This window comes from Pteropus alecto, unplaced genomic scaffold (genome assembly GCF_000325575.1).
Source record: "Pteropus alecto unplaced genomic scaffold, ASM32557v1 scaffold388, whole genome shotgun sequence".
Taxonomy (NCBI): domain Eukaryota; kingdom Metazoa; phylum Chordata; class Mammalia; order Chiroptera; family Pteropodidae; genus Pteropus; species Pteropus alecto.
In genome coordinates, this window is record NW_006441398.1 from 473,038 (window position 1) to 482,874 (window position 9,837).

Below are 9,837 nucleotides of genomic sequence, written 5' to 3' on the forward strand. Positions count from 1 at the left end.
AGACGCAAACCTGGACAGTCGCGTTCTCCACGCTGTCAAGTGTGAGTGTCTGGCCTTCTGGAGGTGGGCTGGGGTGTAGTCTGGGTGAACAGATGGTTCTTTTCTCTGGTGTTGGCCCCGATACATGGGTAGGGTTTGGTGTTAAGAAGGATTCTTAAGTTTAATCTAGGCTTGTTGGGAAGAAGGCTGTGATTGGTTAGAGATTTCTTAATGGTACGGGGAGGTTGGGGTGAGGCACCTGAAGGAAGCCTATGTCAGGTATGGGGGGTAATCCTCAAACTCAAGGTGCTCACAGGAGTTATGAAGCAGCCAGGCCCCAGCCAGTTGTCCCGAGGGAACTCTAGGTTTCCATGTGGAATCTCCCAGTTCCTAAATTCTTGCAAATGATCCGTTTTTCAAGAGCACTGAGCCACCCCGTAAAGCTCACACATCTCCCACATATGGCCATGCTCAGTCAGGCATGGGGCCAGCTGATGTGCTTTAGCGTGCTTTGGGCAAGGGCTTGGTTCTCATCTCCAAGGAGAATTCTGGGGTATCCTGTGGCAGAGGGTTGGGGGAGTCAGGAGCAGCGTGGCCAACTGCATGTTGGTGGGGTGGGAAGCAGGGCCACGCTGGGCCTGAGCCATCTGCTCTGCCCTCAGACTACTGCCAGAACTTTGCCCCAAACTTCAAGGAGAGCGAGATGAATGCCATTGCGGCTGACATGTGTACCAACGCCCGCCGCGTCGTGCGGAAGAGCTGGATCCCCAAGGTGAAGCTGCCTGAGGGTGACACTTACACCACCTTCATCAGTGACACGGGCAAGCTGGAGCCAGACATGATGGGCGTAGAGCATGGCTTCGAAACAGCCAGCCACGATGGAGAGGCCGGCCCCTCGGCTGAGGCCCTTCAGTAACCCCCACCAGGCCCTCCTCAGGGCCATCACACTCCCCCTCCTGTCACCACCCCACCCCCTCGCCTGCCATCTTGGTCACGAGCTACTGTCTGTCCCTCCCCAGGGCCTGCGGTGGAGGGGGGGGCACTGCATGCTCCCGGCCCCTCGAACTCCCCTGTTCCACCCCGACCCCAATCTGAGCGGGCTGGGAGAGGACAGCAGTGGTGTGAGCTCTGTGTGGCCTTCTCTCTCTGCACATAATCGTGCACAGTCAGGGGGCACTTGCTCCCTGTTTCCTAACCCCTAGCAGTTGTCTCAACCAGGCTGGGCAGGGGAGGGGCCGGCCTGGGTGCAGTCTTCTGCTCTGCCCCTCACTGCAGCCTCTTGGGACTTGCAGGGGCCCCAGGGTGCTCAGGACCCCTCCCTCTGCCACCTCCCAGTGCTTCCACATTTCCAAAAGCGCCTTCCTGCCTCCCTTCTCTGTCCCTGGGGCTGGGGTAGGAGAGGCCAAGGGGACTGCCCTTGTGACAGCTGAGGAAAATTGAGGCTCAGAGAAATCTCACAACTGACCTAAGGTGGCAGGCGGTGGCAGCCCAGTGCCCTTCTCTCTCCCTCACCCTGTGCTCAGCTTCTCTTGCCCCCATCAATCCTCTATGGCCTGAGGGGGGCAGATCCTGAGTGAGGGGTGTAGACTGAGGGTCTCTGAGATAAGATGAGAGGTGTCCGGGGCTTGCAGAAGAGTGTGTGTGTGCGCATGTGTGTGTGTAGAAGTTTTGCTTTTAAACAAATGAAGATATGAAAGGCAGTGGGACCAAGGTTGGAACCCAGGGGAGCAGGCTGGGGTGCTGCTGCCTTTCCCTTTCTCCCCACCCCTCCCCCTCCCCACGGCAGGGCTTCTGGCCCCCACCCTCTGTATATACTTTTTAAAACATTTTTTTAGCTAATGAAATATTGAAGTATAAGATTCCTTTTATTTTTCAAACCAACGGGACTGTGATGTCCCCTTCAGTCCCCGGGGGCCGTGGAAGGCAGGATGGGATGTGGGGAGGTGGAGCAGGCTGAATGAGTGCGTGCATGTGGAGTGTGGGCGCGTGTTTCCGAGGTGGGGCCCCAGGCCCAGCTGCCACCAGGGCTGCGTGGGTCTGGCCAGCTCCCCCCACAGGGCCACATTTGAAGGGTGTCCCTGGTCTTGGCCCGTTGGCCAAGCCCAGCTCCTGGGAACAGGGCAGGGCCCCACTACTCCATTGTTAGCAGTTGTTTGCAGAATTTTCTCTAACCATTCCTCTCTATCCTCACCCAGTGCGAGTGGTTTTGGGTTTTTTGAGTTGTACATGTGAACCGGAGGGTTTTTTTTGTTTGTTTTGTTTTTTTAACTCCCGTCCTCCCATGCTGGGTGTCATTTGACATTTTTGTCTCTGGCCCTTGTTCTTACCACCTCTCGTCCCCTCCCCAAGTCTGATGGCCCACTGCTTCCAGAGACAGAGGTTGCCAGAGGTGGGTGGGGGCCACCCACTGGGCCCTTGGAATCTGACTTGGAGGCCTCCCACTGACTCAGCAGCCCCTGCCAGCCTGTGGAGATGGAGTGCTTCTGGCATCTGCTTATGTGGAGGTGGGGGGTGTCGAGTCCAGCTGGGGTCCTGGCACTCCTCTTTCTGGCCTGAGTGGGGGGGCAGCGAGTGTATGGGGGAGTCGACACCCCAGCTAAAGCACAAGCACCTTAGTCGTACCTCCCCTGACCCCTTGTCCTGGCCTTGACACCCCATCCCAGCATCATCCCAAAGCACAATATCCTGGTCACTTGGTGGGTCCCTGGGCCACAGAGGGGTGGGCTGGGGCTCCAGCCAACCCCTAAAAGGAAGTAAGAGTCTCTAGGCGCTACCCCCATCCAGGCCTTAGTGGGGGCCAGCTCCTGGGACTGGGGTTCTCTTCCCACCCTTTGTCCTGGGCAGGCCCCCACCCAGCCCCTCCCTGCCTTGTCCTTGGGCAGGGCTTGCCCCTGTTCCTCCATACCCCTGCAGCACTGGGTTGGGTGGCCAAGACCCCTTGTTTCAGGGACCCCAGGAGGTGCCCCTGGCTCCAGGAACTGTATGTGTTGGTCTGGGGGCCGGGTGGGGAGAGTGGCTGGGCAGGGGTGCAGGGGAGGAAATTCCTCACCAGGAGAGCCAAAGACAGGGTCGTGCCTTACCCCAGGAGCCACCCCTGAGCCCGTCCATCCCGCCCTGCCCTCTGGGGCAGCCTGCTGCTTTTCCTTCACCCTAACCCCACCCCCACCCCACCCTGCCCTGCTCTGAGCTGCATGGTTCCCCCCACCCCGGGCAGCCAGGAAGGAGCATGAATGGAGAATCACCGACCAACGCAAAAAAGACTGTGGGGTCCGCCTCCCCTGGCCGCCCCTCATTCCCACAGGACAGGCTACCTGCTGTGTCCTTGTGGAGTGCCAACACAGGCCCCGCTCCGGGCCGAGCCCCCCACCCTGGCCCGTAAGTGAGATTGCACATTAACTACTGTAAGGAGAGGAGCGCACTGGGAAATGTGAACATGAGAACATCAGTGACACTGATGACAAGAATAAACTAAACGCCTTTGTAACAGCCCTGTTGCATGTTACTCACTGGGGCAGGGGTGCTGGGAAGGGAAGCTCACTATACACGGGTCCCTCTGTCCTTCCACAGAGCAACACCTACTTCCCAGGGTTTCGCATTGACCAATGCAGCAGGGGCCTGGCTCAGTGAGCTTAGGAGCAGCCATACCAAATGTCACATCTCTGAACATCTATGTGAGGGAAGGGACTGTGTTTTCAGATGGGGACACCAAGGTGCAGACCCAGGCCACTAACAGCTTCCAGCTATAACACCTATCTCGCTACCCCAGTATGTACAGACACAGCGCCCTCCAAGGCTCTTCTGCACCCATGAGCCCTAAACGCTTGGGTGTCTCATGGATGCCCAAGCACCATCCAAAGCTAGAAGAGCAGTGCCTTCATCAAATGGGTTGCATGACCTATTTACTCGCCCTTCTGTAGTCTGACATCCCCACCCCCAGTAACATCCTGAACACACCCCCACACCTAAAAGTTTCTATCAAATAGGAAAAGACATGGACAGGGCCCCACTGATTGAGATGTTTCAAGCAGCATGGGAAGGTTATTTACCTATCTGAGGGATCCCATCCAGTCAACAAAAGATCTTTGCTGGGAGGTAGGCTAGGAGGTGTATCTCTAACCTGGACCAGGTCCTTCCACCCCATAATGACTTAGGGGAGCTCCAGATGTCCACAGGGATGACTGATATGGCTGACCTTTGAACAACACGGGTTACCTGAGTACTTGAAAATCCGCATATAACTTTCAACTCCAAAACTACTAAAATAGCCTACTGTTGACTGGAAGCCTTACTGAAAGTTGATGAACATGTTTTGTATGTTATGTGTACCATATGTTGTATTCTTTAACTAGAGAAAAGAATGTTAAAGTTTTAAGAGAAAGATTGACAGTATTGAAAAAAATTCCCATATAAATGGATGTGCACAATTCAAACAGGTGTTGTTCAAGGGTCAACTGTACTGCAATGTACAGGCCAACTCTGGTATGTTTTGATAAGACCAGCAGTCCCTTTGGAGTCCTGAAGTCCAACTTTGGGGGCTAGAAAGTAGGGGTTTTGAGGGCCAACAGCATTGCCAAAAAAATCCAGAGGTGACTGCCCCATCAACTCCCAGAAGCTCATCCTTTAACCTCAGGAAAACAGAACTATGTAAGCATAGAACAGGTCAAGAGAACCCAGCACCATAGCTAGTGGTTTCACATTAAAAAAAAAAAAAAGGAATCTGCATATTTGGCTCTTTTAAGATTTTCACAAATCACTGCAGGCAGTAACACAAATGACTACATGTACATGAGTGAGTGAGATGTGTGGTTCCCATGCCTAATACCTAATGTGTGGGACAAAAACATCTAAAATGATATGCAAGGTTCAGGGCACAAGTTTACCCAACTTAGAGGAATCGTTTGGTACTCAGGAAGGCTCTTACAGCAAAGCCTCTAAGTTTACAAACGCTGCTTGTTAAGAGTGATGCATCACAGAGGGAATAAGTGACCAGGTGTGCAGTGGAGCCCAGTGTTACTCAGAGGCCCTTCAGAAGTGACCACTCAGCCCCATGACTAGCATTTACCTACCTTGGGCAGAGAACAGGAGACAATGATTATTAGGCTGAACTTCAAAAGCTCAAGAAAGTATCAGGGTTTGGAATTTTCAATGGTAATGAAATTCATCAGGAAAACCAAGGAAAAAAACAATCGTCTTTTCTGCACCCAGTATTGACCACTAAAATCTCTAACATGCACACACGTGTACAAACACACAACTGGGCCATAGTCCCTGCAAACGGGTCTTGGAATTAGAGTTCTCACTCAAGGGCACCCAAAAATTTCAAGTCAACACACCGCATGATACAAATATGTATAAAAAAGGCTGGGATTTTATTTCCAAGTTGGCATATATAGAAGGCACAGGAGCGAATAAATGGCTTTGGGGCACCGGAAATAGAAATAGGGTAGGGTGTGTCTGAGGTCCCCCTACCTCCACTACCCCCTAAGTGCACTTGAAACAAGACCAGTGGCAGAGGCTCTGGCCCGGGGCCCTGAGGGTCCCCCTGGCTCTGGATGAATGCCTTAGAAACACTCCCCAGGTATGAGCCCCTCCTCCCAGGGAGCGGGGCCCTACCAGCTCCCCCAGCTTGAGGGATCAGCACCCCCCACCCCGGGAGGGCCAGGGTCAGAGAGAGAAGAGCAGGATGAGAACCAGAAGAAGCACTGCCAGCAGCACCACAATGGCACACCACTGTCGGCGGTCTAGGGGTGAGAGGGTCAGAAGTCATGGGGGAGGAGGCAGCGGCACCACCCACCACCCAAATTTCCTCTCCCAGGGGACTCACCACTCGTCATGTGGGATACTTTGGCCATCTTCCTGAGGACACCATCCATCCGAGACTGAGTATGGTCCATCTCATGAGCAAAGGCATCCAGCATGCTGCCAAGACCAGGATGGCATCAATCCCCAAAGGGTCCCCCTGTGCACTCAACCTCGGGCTCCCAGCCCACCCCAGGGGTCCCAGCCTCACATGCCCTGCTCATCCAGCTCCTCCCCAACGCGGCCAGACATGTGTTTCAAAACCCGGATGCTCCCAGACACCATTTCCAGCTGTTGATCTTGTTGGTCCATGATCAGCTACAGATTGGAGGCAGGGAATTGCTGTCGGCAGGGAATGCAGCCGTCCACAGGCTTCTTTAGCCCACAGCCCCTGACCACCCACACAAACCTGCTGTGTGGCCTGCTGTTCTTCAATGTAGCGAGAGGTGGCCGAAACCACGCTGGCATCCAGCAGGTCGCTGGATGCCTTCTGAGCAGCTGGCTTACCCGTCAGCATCTGGGGAGGCAGAGACCACAGGCTCAGGCAGGGACGCCCATGCACCACAGAGCCAGACACAGGTTTGTGACAAATCTAGATAGTGGTTAGTCAGTAAAGGTGTCTCTGAAGTGGAAAGGCCTGAACTCCCTAGACCCACTACTTACTAGCAAGGTGACCCCTAAGGCCACATCACTTGACCTCCCTACGCAATGGTTTCCTCATCTGTAAAATGGGGAGATTTATAACACCTGAGACTGGCATGAGAAAATGAATTAATCCATGGAGAATACTTGTTACCATGTAAACAGGTATATTTAAGAACTTGGACTTTAATCCCCAAGGTGGCATACCTGGAAGGCAGTACTGCTACAGGACTCAGCCCCTGCACCCTCCTAGACCCCATGCGGGCTTATGACAGGATGGGGAGAGGCTGGTGGTTTCACAACACTCAAAGGATGGACATACAACACAGAGGGGAAAGGTTTACAGACAGGCAACAGTGTGCCCACAAAAGGCATGAGCAGGCACACACACAGGTAAGCACACATACAGAGGGAAACGGTGTGCATGTACAAGGCAGACAGGATGGATACACTCAGAAGCCAAGTTCACACACTCAGATGGGTTAAGTGCATACACGCAGAGAAAATAGGCACTTTTGCTGGAAACAGTAACACACAGAGCAAAGAAAGGGGATAAATATACAGACACTATCCACCCACCCCAGGGAAATCAGTATAGAATTCCCCCAGGAGAAGGCAGAAGGGAATATATACACAATGAGGGCTCAGGTGTTCACACCCAGAAAGCAGGAAGGTAGACAGAACACAGAAAAGATGAGCATTGACACAGAAGGGACAGATGTACACACATTTCCAAAAAACAGGCAAACACACCCACAAAAGTGAGGCTTGCTTTCAAAGGAGAGGGTCACCCTGAAAGATCAAGTGAAGATGTTGGCTCAGGATGTCTTACCTCTCTATTATTTCTCTCCATGAAGGCTATAGCTGCTGGGCTGACCATATGGTCCTTCATTTCCTGGGGGTGAGGACAACATCAGAGAGTAAAGACACCCTCAACTCCCCACCTTCACCCCACTGGAACCTCCTCTCACCTGGACTGCCTCCCGCATCCGCTCCACGAACACTTTTCTCTCCTGCAGGTCCCCAGCTGGGAGCTTGAACTTGCCTGGATTAGATTCCACAATGCGTAGGCCGCGAGTCAAGAGTCAAGGCCAGACACAACCCCCTCCTCTGCCTCAAAGCCTTCAACCCCTCCCTGGCGTTCAGCCTCCCAGCTCCCCCTGCCACCGCAATGGGCTCTCCTAGGCCGCCCTCCAACCCTCCAGGATATCGATGGTCTCCTCCAGGTCCTCAAGGTCCCACTCGATGCTGCGCAGGCCATTCCGCAGCTCATTGGTCGTCCAGTCCAGCTCCTCGCGTCCGACTGAGGCGCCCTCCTGCAGGAGCTCACACCAGCGCTGGTACAGCCCGCGGGCAGTGTTCACTGCCTTCTGCACCTCGCTGCAGGCAGGGACACAGCGGGCGCAACTGGGAGAAGGCGGGCCTCCCGTCCGCCGCCGCCGCACCCCAAAACGAGTGTGGGGGTAGAGACCTCCTACATCTCCCTGCGTACCCCTCGCACTCGACCACCCGGCGATCCCGACCCGCGCACCCCGACGGCAGAGCCCAGACCGCCTAACACGCTGCGGCCCGTACCCAGGCAAGGGCTGGCAGGGGCCCGAGCACCCTCTGGTCTCCCCCATCGCTGTCACTCACCCTCGGACTACAAAAAACGGGTCTTCGAGAGACATGTCAGCCCCCGCCCCGCCGGAGGCCGTGCCCCCTCCCCTCTCGGCCTGCTAGCTGGTTCCCTCCGGGCGGGGAAGAACGCGCCGCCAACCCCGCCCCCGTCACGTGACCCGTGCCACCATGGAGAGTCAGACAGCCAGGGGAGAAAGAGAAGCCTCAGAGGCCGGAAGTGCGGAACTTCCGCCCTCTCTGCGGCCATCTTGGTTGTGGGCAGAGACCGCTTCCTGTGCTCACGCCCCGCCCCTGCGCTTCTGCACACTTTGCTTCCCTCCGCAATGCCCTAGTTCTGTCTGGCAGATTCCTAGTTCGCGTGGGAGCTCGCAATCTGTGGGTTCGAGACCCAGCCTCTCGGATTGTTGCTGCGCAACCTCGGTTTCCCTTCTGGGCAATGAAAATGTAATAGTCTCCCTGAAATCAAATGAGATTGTGGCTGGGGAAGGGGCTCGTTCGATCTGTAGATCCTCTCAACCGACTACCTGAGCTTGCACCCGAATCCTGTCCCGGGAGATCGCCTAATCCAGGGTCGGGTCGGGAGCTGCAGGTTTGGAAAGGGGTCGGGGAAGAGGTGGTCGTCTCTTTTCCCGCAGGGCGGGGTGAGGCGCGGGCATTCTGTGGGGAATTCTGCCGGACTCTCCCCTCCTCTTTTTCCTCGCGGAGGAGGGGTGCCTCGAGGCCTCCCTGGAGCAGGGTGACCGGTAGTGGGGGCCTTGAAGATGCTTCTCGGGGGTGGGGTCTTACTGGGTCCGAGCCGGGGGACCGCGGAAGGAGGTATGGTGGTGGCTCAGAGGAGCGTCTCCAGTGGAGTCCTCTCCGTCTGGGGGAGAGACCAGAAATGTTTGGGAGAAGAGCTCATAGGGTCTGTCATACAGGGGCGTTCTATTTGCAGTCTTCAGGAAAGCACTTTTTGGGGGCGCGGTGCAGGGAGTGAGGCTATTGCCTGAGTGAGGTCCTAAACTCCCTCTGGAGGGTGGGCGAGATGCCTGAAGAAGTCATCGGAGGGCTGCCCTTGTATGTGTCATAGTCGCTGTGTGGGGTCTCAGAGATGGCACCTGGGAAGGGGGTGTCATCGTGGAGTCTCCATGGTGCGGGAGGGGGATGGGGATGTTCTCAGCATTCGCCACAGTACGCGACAGAAAGAATTGGTGAATGGGGACAGTTTTTGGAGAGGTCTTTCAGGGGGGAACAACTGTTAAGTTCCCATGTGAGGGCGGGTAGGACCTGAGCGTCCGCCAAGGGTGCATGAGAGGATTAATTTTGGGAGGAGCAGGAATATCTGAGGGGACTTTGTAGGGAGAAATAACAGTAAGGAGACAGGGATGAAGGGGGTCCTCACCGAGTCGCCCCTAGTGCTGGCGAGGTCTTTGTGTAAGGTCTCTTGGACGTGGCGTTAGTGAGGGCCCCGAGGTCGCCCCAACCAGCCGGCGGGTGGGGGCATTCCCGGAGGGGCATCACGCTCTCTTGGCCTCCCAGGAAGGAAGCGAAACCTTCCTCTCTCTACCCGCCTACCCAGCTGGTCGCCGGTCCGGAAGCCGGGGGCTCTGGCCAGCCCAAGCAGCCGGAAGAGGGAGAGGGAAGGGGGCAGGTCTTGGGGGGGCCAAGGCCCCACCCCTGCCTGACCGGAAAAAGCCTGCTACTACCCTGTATGGAGATCCCAACTCCGTCCTTATATGGGAAGCCGGAAGCGGCTCCTGCGCCTGCTCGACGTCATTACATCCAAATTTAGTGCTAGGTGTTGCGCAGACCCAGTGG

At 55.7% G+C, this 9,837-nt stretch overlaps 2 protein-coding genes across 6 annotated transcripts in view; one reads left to right on the forward strand and one right to left on the reverse strand.

The window, feature by feature from the left end:
- Positions 1–3,465, forward strand: part of NACC1 (nucleus accumbens associated 1) — a 6,597-nt gene extending 3,132 nt beyond the window's left edge. Inside the window, exons 6-7 of the mRNA XM_025051610.1 lie at positions 9–41; positions 642–3,465. Coding sequence (XP_024907378.1) covers positions 9–41; positions 642–895 — 287 coding nt within the window. The 3' untranslated portion in view covers positions 896–3,465. The remainder of the gene's footprint in view (positions 1–8; positions 42–641) is intronic.
- A 1,862-nt stretch (positions 3,466–5,327) lies between these two features.
- Positions 5,328–9,619, reverse strand: STX10 (syntaxin 10). 5 transcript variants are annotated; one of them, XM_025051608.1, is made up of 10 exons: positions 9,422–9,619; positions 8,827–8,902; positions 8,565–8,623; positions 7,619–7,800; positions 7,392–7,465; positions 7,253–7,315; positions 6,188–6,295; positions 5,990–6,096; positions 5,804–5,898; positions 5,328–5,720 (listed from the first exon to the last, which is right to left on the reverse strand). In XM_025051608.1, the coding sequence occupies exons 1-10, from the start codon at positions 9,535–9,537 to the stop codon at positions 5,644–5,646; spliced, it is 957 nt and encodes a 318-aa protein (XP_024907376.1). In that variant the 5' UTR covers positions 9,538–9,619; the 3' UTR covers positions 5,328–5,643. The 5 variants fall into 5 exon arrangements, with proteins under 5 accessions (XP_024907376.1, XP_024907377.1, XP_024907375.1 ...); XM_025051609.1 differs by having other exon boundaries at positions 5,994–6,096; positions 7,392–7,486; positions 7,631–7,800; positions 9,422–9,618; XM_025051607.1 differs by having other exon boundaries at positions 7,392–7,486; positions 7,631–7,800; positions 9,422–9,615.
- Between the last annotated feature and the right edge of the window lie 218 nt (positions 9,620–9,837).